At 36.6% G+C, this 13826-nt stretch overlaps 1 protein-coding gene across 2 annotated transcripts in view; it reads right to left on the bottom strand.

Annotated features, from left to right (window-relative positions):
- Window positions 1–13826, bottom strand: part of EXOC6 (exocyst complex component 6) — a 231158-nt gene that overhangs the window by 162176 nt on the left and 55156 nt on the right. For both annotated transcript variants that reach the window (XM_044240115.1, XM_044240114.1), the window contains exon 6: window positions 8472–8676. In XM_044240115.1, coding sequence (XP_044096050.1) covers window positions 8472–8676 — 205 coding nt within the window. The remainder of the gene's footprint in view (window positions 1–8471; window positions 8677–13826) is intronic.

Raw genomic sequence — 13826 nt, 5'->3', positions numbered from 1 at the left:
ATAAGCAACAGCTAACAGGAAATTCTTTAAAAATAAGCAACTTTTTAGGAAGGTCAAGATGGCAAAGAAGTAACAGGCTGAGACTACATCAGGTAGCAGGGGATCAGCTAGATAGCTTATTAAACCATTGCAAGCACCTACAAATCCAACGGGAGATCAAAGAGAAGAAAAGCAATTCAAGAAACAGAAAATCGGGGCGCCTGGATGGCTCAGTGGGTTAAAGCCTCTGCCTTCGGCTCAGGTCATGATCCCAAGGTCCTGGGATTGAGCCCCGCATCAGGCTCTCTGCTCTGCGGGGAGCCTGCTTCCTCCTCTCTCTCTCTCTGCCTGCCTCTCTGCCTACTTGTGATCTCTGTCAAATGAATGAATGAAATCTTTAAAAAAAAAATTAAAAAGTAAAAAATTAAAAAAAGAAACAGAAAATCGACCACTTTCTGAAAGGTAGGAGGGGTGGAAAAGTGAATCCAAAACGACAGGAAGATAAACCGCGGGGGCAAGGGACAGCTCCCGGCAAACGGCAGAGCAACGGAGCACAAAATCAGGACTTTTAAAAGTCTGTTCCACTGAGGGACATAGCTCCAGAGGCTAAACCAGGGTGAAGGCCACGCGGGGCCAGGATGGCCCTAGGTCCCACAGGGTCGCAGAAAGATTTGGAGTGTCTGAGTGTCGCAGAGCTCGCAGGTATTAGACCGGGGAAGCCGGCTACAGAGACAGAGCCGAGGAATGAGCTCTCAGCTCGGAGTTACCTTGAACCGGCCACAGGCTGGAGCTCAGAGCATGGACAGAGGCCAGGGAGACTGGAGTAATTGGGCTCTTTTCTCTGAGGGCGCACTGAGGAGTGGGGCCCCGAGCTCCACCAGGCCCGAAACTGGGAGGTCGCCATTTTCATTCCCGTCCTCCAGAACTCTAAGGAAAGTGTTCAGGGAACAAAAGCTCTGGAAAGCTAACCAGAGAAGATTACTTAGCCCGGCCTGGTAAAGGCGGTGCAATTCCGCCTCGGGCAAAGACTCGAGAATCACTACAACAAGCCCCTCCCCCAGAAGATCAATAAGAAATCCAGCCAAGACAAAGTTCACCTACCAAGGAGAGCAGCAAAACTCCAGTGGAAGAGAAAGCAAAGCACAGAACTCATGGCTTTCTTCCCATGAATCTTTAGTCTTGTGGTTAATTTAATTTTATTTTAATTTTATTATTTTTTTCTTCTGCTAAATTTTTTTAACTTTTACCCTTTTCTTTTTGAACTTCTTTAACTAGTTTATCTAATACATATATATTTTTTTATATTTTTTCTTTATTTGTTTTCCTTTTTTAATTTTAATTTTAATTTTAATTTTTTTATGAACTTCTTTCTATCCCCTTTCTCCCTCCTATGATTTGGCATCTCTTCTGATCTGGTTAAAGCGCATTTTCCTGAAGTCTTTGCCACCCTTTCAGTATTTTATTTGCTCCTTCATATACTCTTATTTGGACAAAATGACAAGGCAGAAAAACTCACTACAAAAAAAAACAAGAGGCAGTACCAAAGGCTAGGAACCTAATCAATACAGACATTGGTAATATGTCAGATATAGAGTTTAGAATGACGATTCTCAAGGTTCTAGCTGGGCTCGATAAGGGCATGGAAGATATCAGAGAAACCCTCTCTGGAGAGATAAAAACCCTTTCTGGAGAAATAAAAGAACTAAAATCCAACCAAATTGAAATTAAAAAAGCTATTAATGAGGTGCAATCAAAAATGGAGGCTCTCACTGCTAGAATAAATGAGGCAGAAGAAAGAATTAATGATACAGAAGACCAAATGACAGAGAATAAAGAAGCTGAGCAAAAGAGGTATAAACAGCTACTGGACCACGAGGGGAGAATTCGAGAGATAAGTGACACCATAAGACGAAACATTAGATTAATTGGGATTCCAGAAGAAGAAGAAAGAGAAAGGGGAGCAGAAGGTATATTGGAAAGAATTATTGTAGAGAATTTCCCTAATATGGCAAAGGGAACAAGCATCAAAATCCAGGAGGTGCAGAGAAGCCCCCTCAAAATCAACAAGAATAGGTCCACACCCCATCACCTAATAGTAAAATTTAAAAGGCTTAGCAACAAAGAGAAAATACTGAAAGCAGCCTGGGAAAAGTCTGTAACATACAATGGTAAAAATATTAGATTGACAGCGGACTTATACACAGAGACCTGGCAGGCAAGAAAGAACGGGCATGATATATTAAGAGCACTAAACGAGAAAAATATGCAGCCAAAAATATTATATCCAGCTAGGCTATCATTGAAAAGAGAGATAAAAAGAGAGAAGGAGAGATAAAAAGCTTCCAGGACAAACAAAAACTGAAAGAATTTGCAAACACCAAACCAGCTCTACAGGAAATATTGAAAGGGGTTGAAAGGGGTCCTCTAAGCAAAGAAAGAGCCTAAAAATAGTAGATCAGAAAGGAACAGAGACAATATGCAGTAACAGTCACCTTACAGGCAATACAATGGCACTAAATTCATATCTCTCAATAGTTACCCTGAATGTTAATGGGCTAAATGCCCCAATCGAAAGACACAGGGTATCAGAATGGAAAAAAAAACAAAACCCATCAATATGTTGCCTACAAGAAACTCATTTTAGACCCAAAGACACCTCCAGATTTAAAGTGAGGGTATGGAAAATAATTTGCCATGCTAATGGACATCAGAAGAGAGCTGGGGTGGCAATCCTTATATCAGATCAATTAGATTTTAAGCCAAAGACTATAATAAGAGATGAGGAAGGACACTATATCATACTCAAAGGGTCTGTCCAACAAGAAGATCTAACAATTTTAAATATCTATGCCCCTAACGTGGGAGCAGTCAACTATATAAACCAATTAATAACAAAATCAAAGAAACACATAGACAATAATACAATAATAGTAGGGGACTTTAACACTCCCCACACTGAAATGGACAGATCATCCAAGCAAAAGATCAACAAGGAAATAAAGGCCTTAAATGACACACTGGACCAGATGGACATCACAGATGTATTCACAACATTTCATCCCAAAGCAACAGAACACACATTCTTCTCTAGTGCACATGGAACATTCTCCAGAATAGTTCACATCCTGGGTCATAAATCAGGTCTCAACTGGTATCAAAAGATTGGGATCATTCCCTGCGTATTTTCAGACCACAATGCTCTCAAGCTAGAACTCAACCACAAGAGGAAATTTGGAAAGAACACAAATACATGGAGACTAAACAGCATCCTTCTAAAGAATGAATGGGTCAACCAGGAAATTAAAGAAGAATTGAAAAAATTCATGAAAACACAACGATTCAAAATCTGTGGTACACAGCAAAGGCAGTCCTGAAAGGAAAATATATAGTGATACAAGACTTTCTCAAGAAATAATAAAGGTCTCAAATACACAACCTAACCCTACACCTAAAGGAGCTGGAGAAAGAACAAGAAAGAAAGCCTAAACCCAGCAGGAGAAGAGAAATCATAAAGATCAGAGCAGAAATCAATGAAATAGAAACCAAAAAAACAATAGAACAAATCAACAAAACTAGGAGCTGGTTCTTGAAAAGAATTAATAAGATTGATAAACCCCTGGCCAGACTTATCAAAAAGAAAAGAGAAAGGACCCAAATTAATAAAATCATGAATGAAAGAGGAGAGATCACAACCAATACCAAAGAAATACAAACAATTATAAGAACATACTATGAGCAACTCTACAGAAACAAATTTGACAATCCGGAAGAAATGGATGCATTCCTAGAGACATATAAGCTACCACAACTGAACCAGGAAGAAATAGAAAACCTGAATAGACCCATAACCAGTAAGGAGATTGAAACAGTCATCAAAAATCTCCAAACAAAAGCCCAGGGCCAGATGGCTTCCCAGGGGAATTATACCAAACATTTAAAGAAGAACTAATTCCTATTCTCCTGAAACTGTTCCAAAAAATAGAAATGGAAGGAAAACTTCCAAACTCATTTTATGAGGTCAGCATCACCTTGATCCCAAAACCAGACAAGGATCCCATCAAAAAAGAGAATTACAGACCAATATCCTTAATGAACACAGATGCAAAAATTCTCACCAAAATACTAGCCAATAGGATTCAACAGTACATCAAAAGGATTATTCACCACGACCAAGTGGGATTTATTCCAGGGCTGCAACGTTGGTTCAACATCCGCAAATCAATCAATGTGATATAACACATTAATAAAAGAAAGAACAAGAACCATATGATACTCTCAATAGATGCTGAAAAAGCATTTGACAAAGTACAGCATCCCTTCCTGATCAAAACTGTTCAAAGTGTAGGGATAGAGGGCACATACCTCAATATTATCAAAGCCATCTATAAAAATCCCTCCGCAAATATCATTCTCAATGGAAAAAAATTGAAAGCTTTTCTGCTAAGGTCAGGTACATGGCAGGGATGTCCATTATCACCAATGCTATTCGACATAGTACTAGAAGTCCTAGCCTCAGCAATCAGACAACAAAAAGAAATTAAAGGCATCCAAATCGGCAAAGAAGTAGTCAAACGATCACTCTTCGCAGACAATATGATATTATTATATGTGGAAAACCCAAAAGACTTCACTCTAAAACTGCTAGAACTTGTACAGGGATTTAGTATAAAGTGACTGGATATAAAATCAATGCACAGAAATCAGTTGCATTTCTCTACACCAACAACAAGACAGAAGAAAGAGAAATTAAGGAGTCAATCCCATTTACAATTGCATCCAAAACCATAAGATACCTAGGAATAAACCTAACCAAAGAGGCTAAGAATCTATACTCAGAAAACTATAAAGTACTCATGAAAGAAATTGAGGAAGACACAAAGAAATGGAAAAATGTTCCATGCTCCTGGATTGGAAGAACAAATATTGTGAAAATGTCTATGCTACCTAAAGCAATCTACACATTTAATGCAATCCCTATCAAAAATCCCACCCATTTTTTTCAAAGAAATGGAACAAATAATCCTAAAATTTATATGGAACCAGAAAAGACCTCGAATAGCCAAAGGGATATTGAAAAAGAAAGCCAAAGTTGGTGGCCTCACAATTCCAGACTTCAAGCTCTATTACAAAGCTGTTATCATCAAGACAGCATGGTACTGGCACAAAAACAGACACATAGATCAATGGAACAGAATAGAGAGCCCAGAAATAGACCCTCAACTCCATGGTCAACTAATCTTCAACAAAGCAGGAAAAGACTGTCCAATGGAAAAAAGATAGCCTCTTCAATAAATGGTGTTGGGAAAATTGGACAGCCACATGCAGAAAAATGAAATTGGACCATTTCCTTACACCACACACAAAAATAGACTCAAAATGGATGAAGGACCTCAATGTGAGAAAGGAATCCATCAAAATCCTTGAGGAGAACACAGGCAGCAACCTCTTCGACCTCAGCCGCAGCAACATCTTCCTAGGGACATCGCCAAAGGCAAGGGAAGCAAGGGCAAAAATGAACTATTGGGATTTCATCAAGATCAAAAGCTTTTGCACAGCAAAGGAAACAGTTAACAAAACCAAAAGACAACTGACAGAATGGGAGAAGATATTTGCAAATGATATATCAGATAAAGGGCCAGTGTCCAAAATCTATAAAGAACTTATCAAACTCAACACCCCAAGAACAAATAATCCAATCAAGAAATGGGCAGAAGACATGAACAGACATTTCTGCAAAGACATCCAGGTGTCCAACAGTCACATGAAAAAGTGCTCCACATCACTCGGCATCAGGGAAATACAAATAAGAACCACAATGAGATACCACCTCACACCAGTCAGAATGGCTAAAATTAACAAGTCAGGAAATGACAGACGCTGGTGAGGATGCAGAGAAAGGGGATCCCTCCTACACTGTATGTGGGAATGCAAGCTGGTGAAACAGCATGGAGGTTCCTCAAAAAGTTGAAAATAGAACTACCCTATGACCCAGCAATTGCACTACTGGGTATTTACCCTAAAGATACAAACGTAGTGCTCCAAAGGGGCACGTGCACCCGATTGTTTATAGCAGCAATGTCCACAATAGCCAAACTATGGAAAGATCCTTGATGTCCATCAACAAATGAATGGATAAAGAAGATGTGGTATATATATACAATGGAATACTACGCAGCCATCAAAAGAAATGAAATCTTGCCATTTGTGACGATGTGGATGGGACTAGAGGGTATCATGCTTAGTGAAATAAGTCAATTGGAGAAAGACAACTATCATATGATCTCCCTGATATGAGGAAGTAGAGATGCAACGTTGGGGGTTAGGGGGGTAGAAGAAGAAGAAATGAAACAAGATGGGATTGGGAGGGAGACAAACCATAAGTGACTCTTAATCTCACAAAACAAACTGAGGGTTGCTGAGGGGAGGGGGGTGGGGTTATGGACAGTGGGGAGGGTATGTGCTATACGGAGTGCTGTGAAGTGTGTAAACCTGGCAATTCAAAGACCTGTACCCCTGGGGATAAAAATACATTATATGTTTATAAATAAATACAAATAAGCAACTTAAAAAAAATTATCGTACAAGTCCTACATTATTACATATGGTTTTCATTTATTATTAAAGTGATCCTGATAAAGAATTTTCAAAATCTATATATCTTTAAGGTAAATAATTTACTCCATAAATTTTTAAAATCTATTAAACAAACTGACATAGAATACTGTGCAAAGCTGAAAAAATTAATAGAAATATAATGGAGATTATCTGACTTATAGATAATTCTTTAAGAAGTTAAAGTAGGGAGGAAGTTCCTATACTGAATTTTTAAAATTTCCTTGTTGTGACACACTCTGATACACACTCTGATATTTCTTTAATTAGAAGATAAAATAAGGGTGCCTGCTGACGTTCAGTTCAGGTGACGATCCCAGGGTCCCAGAATGGAGCCTCGTATTGGGCTCCCTGCTTGGCAGGAAGGCTGCTTCTCCCCCTCCCACTCCCCATGCTTGTGTTCCCTCTCTTGCTGTGTCTCTCTCTATCAAATAAATAAATAAAATCTTTAAAAAAATAAAATAAGATAAAATAAAGTAAAATAAAATTTTCTCAGGAAACCCTGGCCAGAGAAGGAAGAGAAGGTCATGTCTGCAGTACCCTCTGTGGCTTTCTGCTCAGGTCCTACCTGCCCATCCCCCTCTGCCCCACCCTGCCATACCTGAAGCTTCTCTAAAGTAGTTTCTAATACTTTAGAAAAAAAAATTGGGGTTAGAAAGCAGGTTGAGCACTGTTTTATTTCTATAACACTGTGATTATTGGGAGTTTTAAATAACTCAGAAGTTTTAAGTTTTAATCATTTTAAAACTTTTTATTACTGAAAATTTCAAATACAGATTAATGTAATCAACCCCCAAGTACTCATCACCTACCTTCAATAATTATTATCTATAGATTCTTGTTCATCTATGAACCTTTACCTGTTCACTTCACACACACATACATATACTATACAAACACCAATGATTTTTTTACAACTTTGTAGTCAGATTTATATACACTGAAATGTGCAGATCTTAACGGTACAATTTGGACTAGTAGGATACAGAACAGAAATGGGCTTATATCTCCTCATAAGCCCATTTGTGTCTCTTCCCAGACGATTGCCCCACCCAGACGTAACCTCTGCTCTGATTTTTTTCACTTTAATTAGTTTCACCTGCTTTAGAACTGCAATATAAATGGAGTAACACAATCTGTGCTTTTTTGCATCCAGCTTCTGAAATAGCTCAGCACAATGCCTGGGAGATTAATATTTGTTGTTATACATATCAGTAATTTCATTCCTTTTTATTGCTAAGTAATATTCCATTGTTTTAATATAGCACAATTTGTATATCCATTCCCTTTTGATGTCCATTTGGGTTGTTTCCAGTTTGGGGTGAGCTGTGAATAAAGCTGGTATGAACATCACAAGGACATGTTTTCTTCATTTCTCATTGGAATTATCTAGGAGAAGAACTCCTCCTGATTCAAAAGGTCGGTACATTAACTTTATATCTGCCAAATCTTGTCCACTTTTCTTTTTATTATTGACCTGTAGGAGTTAATTCAAAGATAATACTTTTAAAGAGAGCAATTTAGAACATTAGGATAAAAGGAATCCCATCTCCTCTGTGGCTGCCATGGTTCAGCTAATTTTATACCAAATCTGACTGTTGGCACAAGTTAACAGAATACCACATTCACAGGAAGATTCCCAAGAGACGAATAGGCCGGTGAGTCAAGTTAGATTGACCTTACTTAAATATGGAATAGCTGCAAACCAAAAGAAAATGCTGATTAAATCCATTCTAAACAAAGTTCAGGAAAGATAAGAAAAGGATAAAACTAAACAAAAATAAGCAGTTTATGTAACTAAAAACAAGTAAATTCTGGATATATTCTCTAACTTAGACTACTGAATAACATTAAATTAAAATTTTCCTTTTTAATCTCACCTGTTTCATTGCTGTTTCACCTATTTTGTCAGAATGTTTTCGAATGCTTTCCAAAAAGTCTTTGAGATCAGACATGGAGATTTCTTTAATATCCTCACGGAGTTTAGGAAGATTTTCTATCATTAGCTGACAAAACCGGTACTGACTAACTCGGGGAAAAAAAACATTCTCTAATTGTTCCATAGTTTTTAGAGCAGAATAATACCTGTGAAAAGTTAAGAAGAAAACTCTATAAAAAGCTGTTCCATTATTTTCAAGTTAAAATAATTAATTAGTCTAGCACTTCAATCAAAAAGGACACAGTTAAAATAAGTAAAATTACCATTTATTTCTATTTACTAAGCATAATCTAAACCACATGAACAAGTTTACAGGCTGAAAATTCATGATTTACACGAACATACAGTTTCCTTATTTCACTTCACCTATATCTGTAATATTGCAACACCTAAATCGGTCATCATGATCTTTTTTTTTAAAGATTTTATTTATTCATTAGAAAGAGAGAGCGCACACAAGTTGGGGGGGGGGGCGGGGAGCAGAGAAAAAGGGAGAAAAGATCCTCCACTGAGCAGGGAGCCCAATGTGGGGCTCGCTTCTGGGACTCCAGGATCGCAACCTGACCCAAACGCAGACACTTAACCGACTGAGCCATCCAGGTGCTCAGTCATCAAGCACCTTAAATGTATATGTATAATAGTTCTGAAGTTTTCTTTTGTTTGTATATGTATTATAAAAAATGTATATGTATAATACTTCAGAAGTTTTTTTTAAATGTGCTTTCATAGTATCTCTCCCATCCACATACCATCACATCAGAAAAGTAAAGATTCAATTCAAATTGAAGTAAAAGATGTTTTAAGGACATTTTCTTGAAAATTTTACACTATTTAAAGCACTTAAAAATAATATTAAGTATCCAAAAAACCAAGTGAAAAACCAAAGTGATTTATCTTCATAGTGATTTATTGAAAATAAATATATACTGAATGACATGATGGATTGCAGTAATTAGTAAAATACACCCTATGCCCTAGAGAAATTGACATGTACTTTCCTATACATACTTTGATTTTCTCTACATTTCTATGAGGTAGATGTGTATGGCAGATATTACTATTAATACTCTACAGATGAGAAACTCAAACACAAAGAGTATACATTTGGCCAAGACACTATAATTAATTGGTAGAAAAACCATAACTGTCAATTTCCTACAATAATATTCACTACCCAAATCCACTGAAAGTAGGTAGAGGAATTTTTTAATTAATCAAATTATGTTTTATACTTTCCCATTGATTTGGATATTAAAAATGAGAAAAGACATGATCTAGAGAACAAAAAAAAATAATAATACACAGGTAATTTGAAAGACTGTAAACTCAAAAGCTATTTAAAGATATTTACTGATTCTCTACCTTATATTCCCAAAGATAGGGTATATTTTGCACACTGTCACAAAATCTACCACTATTTTAAAAATTAGATGCCTAAATTTTATCATGGTTACTTAAAATCATTAGAATTTTTATAAACAAATAAAATATATATTTGGTCAGAAATGAACATATTTAGGTGATAACATGGGTAAGGCAGATGTCATCACAATAATTTTGATAATACCCAAGACATTATAAACTTAAATGAAGTAAAATGATAAATAATATCTTTTCTTAGTAAAATAACATTTTATATATAATAGGTCAGTCAACAGTTAAAGTATACTATTGTATCCTGCTTTATTTCCTGATTTGATGTGAATTACATATACTTCAAAAGTATACATAAGTAAAAGTAAGCAAAAGTATACGTAAGTAACGCTTTCTGAAAATTCATGGTAATGCCTATAATGTATTTGAAGTTGTAAGTGATAGAGGTTAAATGAAAGTATTACTAGAAGTTTTTGCAATACCAGACACAATCAAACGACTTCGTAACACAACTGTGCCTTCCTTCATGCTTCTATTCCTCTCACCTCCCATCCCAGGCTTCCAGTGTCACTCAACTATGAAGCCTTCACAGCACAACACAGAAATGTAAGCAGTTAATGACAGTGGGCTGAATCCTTAACTAATGAGAAACGGAGACCAAAGATAAATTCCCCTTTCCTCCTCCTGGATGAAATGTGCTGAATGTACAATAATACACAGAACTCCCAGTTCTTTGAAATTGATCAACATTAAGCATCACTAGCTAACTCAGTAACTCAACCTTGCTCTCCCAAGTTCACTAACTCATTTCCCTTTCACTCAACTCTGCTTCTCAGCTTCCTTAGGATTATACTCCAAAAAAAGTAGTAAAATATAAGGTTATACCTCAGGCTTTGCTTTCTGGGAAACCCAAGCTAACACACACAGCAAAGCTATATTCTTGGGCAGAGACCAGAAACCAGAGACCAGACCCTGAATACTTCTAAAATTCAGCCACAAATCCCCTAAGCTTTATATTCCTAAATGCAAGCAAAATTTCCACAAGAGACTGCCATTCTCTTTTGGTATATGATGCTATTTTTTATTTTTTCTAAAGATTTTATTTTATTTATTTGACAGACAAATACACAGCGAGAGAGGGAACACAAGCAGGGGGAGTGGAAGAGGGAGAGGCAGGCTTCCTGCTGAGCAGGAGCCTGACGTGGGGCTCTACTCCAGGACCCTGAAAACATGATCTGAGCCAAAGGCAGACACTTAATGAATGAGCCACCAAGGTGCCCCTGATGCTGTTTTTAAAAAAATTTTAACAGTAATCCATAAACACTGGAAAAATACAAAACTATAAAGGGACAAATAAAAAGCATCATCTGATACTACCATATAATAATGACCTCAATTTGGCCCCAGCTACATCCAGTCATATATCTACATTTCTAGGTCTGTATGCTCGTATCTTATTTCAAAACATACCATGGAAACTATCTTTAACTAAAATTATTCTAGAACAGATTAATACATTACTCATAAGTAAACTGTAAAAAAATGTAATAATGTTTTCATAATTATAATTTTAAGTCTCTGATTTTTTCTTTTTTATAAATAAGACTAGATTTCCCTCTATATCAAAACCTCTACCAAGATGTCTGCCTTTATAAATATGAGACATTTCAAAAAAAATTGTGTCACCCCTAAATGGAAAACATGTGAATACTCTTGATGGTTCTCTGACCCACAGGATACAAATAATTACTGACAAGGGGCACCTGGGTGGTTCAGTTGGTTAAGCTACTGCCTTCGGTTCAGGTCATGATCCCAGAGTTCTGGGATCTAGTCCTGCATCCGGCTCCTGGCTCACCAGGGAGCCTGCTTCTCCCTCTGATCCTCCCCCTTCTGATGCTGTTTCTCTCTCACTATCAAATAAATAAATAAATAAAATCTTTAAAACAAATAATGTCAGGGGCGCCTGGGTGGCTCAGTGGATTAAGCCGCTGCCTTCGGCTCGGGTCATGATCCCAGGGTCCTGGGATCGAGCCCCGCATCGGGCTCTCTGCTCTGTGGGAAGCCTGCTTCCTCCTCTCTCTCTGCCTGCCTCTCGCCAACTTCTGATCTCTGTCTGTCAAATAAATAAATAAAAATAAAATCTTTAAAAAATAAAAAATAAAAAAAATAAAACAAATAATGTCACTGATCTTACTTGATTTGCCTTCCCTTGAGCATTTCCAATTCACTAAAGTTTGAACTATCATAGAAGTGGTTACCTCAGTCTCTAAACTATTCTAAACACAGTACCCTGCATGTAAGAAAAAATTACAAGATACTTAAATAAGCAGAAAAATGTGATCAAAAAGTAAAAGAAAAAGTCAATGGGAGCATATATACACTGGCCTAGATCTTGGAATTAACAAATGAAAACTTTATTATACTATATTATAAATGTTACAGGCTATAGGAAGAAAGAAAAGTTAATATGCATGAAGTGATAGGAAATTTTAGTGGAAAAACAAATTACAACAAAGAATCAAATGAAAAAACTGAAAATAAGACTAAATAGCAGAATAAAGAATTCATTCAATGGGCTTAAGAGCAGACTAGATGCAGAAGAAAAAATGATCTATGAATCATTGTTCTATGTTCATTATCTTACAGCTTGAACAGACATTTTGCAAACTAAAACACACACAAACATACAAAGAATAAGGATAGGAGGAACAGTGTCTGAGATCAAAAGAAACAGGTTCAGTAAAGTTTAAGATAGGTCCAAAAAATTATCCAACATGAAACAAAAAGAAAAGAGAGAAAAGGAGTTCTTAGAAATTACAGACAACGTTAAATGATCTAACATACATGTAACTGGAATTCCCAAAAGAAAGGAAAGAGAGAAAATAATGGTGAAGAAATATTTCACCAGAAGCAAGAAAATTTTCTTTAGCAGGCGTGTACTATAATAAATACTAAACAAAATTTATCATGTTAAAGGCAATTATGTCACTTAGAAACCTGGATCTGCAAAAAGGAAAAAAGCCTAACAGAAAGATTATGTGAGTAAGTATTAAAGAATTTGTTTTAATTATGTGTGTGTGTGTTACAAGTAAATTATATTAAAACAAAAACAACAAACAGGATGGGAATAAGTACAACTGTTCTAAGTTTCTTAAATTGTTGATGAAGTATAATAACATTATCTGAAAGTCAACTGTGGGGAGTTAAGCATGCATACTGTGCTCTAAAAGGTTAAACAAAGATGTATACCTAGTATATGAACAGAGTTAGATATAAATATTTATATATATATATTGTTTTAGTATATATATACTAAAACAAAACCTCAATCATGAAAAGGAAGGAAAGAAATACATCAGACAAATAAAAGATAATTAATTGAAAAGTCAACCATAATAATAATTACATAAATATAAATGCTCTAGGGATGCCTGGGTAACTCAGTTGGTTGGGCATCTGGCTCCTGGTTTCAGCTCAGGTCATGATCTGAGATTCATGGGATTGAGCCCCACATGGGCTCTGTGCTCAGTAGGGAGTCTACTTGTGATTTTTCTCTCTCCCTTTCTCTCTTTGCCCCTTCCCCACTCTCTCTCTCTCTAAAATAAGTAAATAAATCTTTTTAAAAGTTAAAAAAAAATGGTCTAAAATGCCATTTGCAAAGTAGAATAGAGACTGCCCTCTGGATGAAAAAAAGTAAGACCCAACTATAAGCTGTTCATAAGAAATACACTTTATTTTTTTTTTAAAGATTCTATTTATTTATTTGTCAGAGAGAGAGCGAGCACAGGCAGACAGAGAGGCAGGCAGAGGCAGAGGGAGAAGCAGGCTCCCTGCTGAGCAAGGAGCCCGATGCGGGACTTGATCCCAGGACGCTGGGATCATGACCTGAGCCGAAGGCAGCTGCTTAACCAACTGAGCCACC

Source organism: Neovison vison, chromosome 2 (assembly GCF_020171115.1).
Source record: "Neovison vison isolate M4711 chromosome 2, ASM_NN_V1, whole genome shotgun sequence".
Lineage (NCBI taxonomy): Eukaryota > Metazoa > Chordata > Mammalia > Carnivora > Mustelidae > Neogale > Neogale vison.
This window is presented reverse-complemented; position numbering and strand designations above follow the sequence as displayed.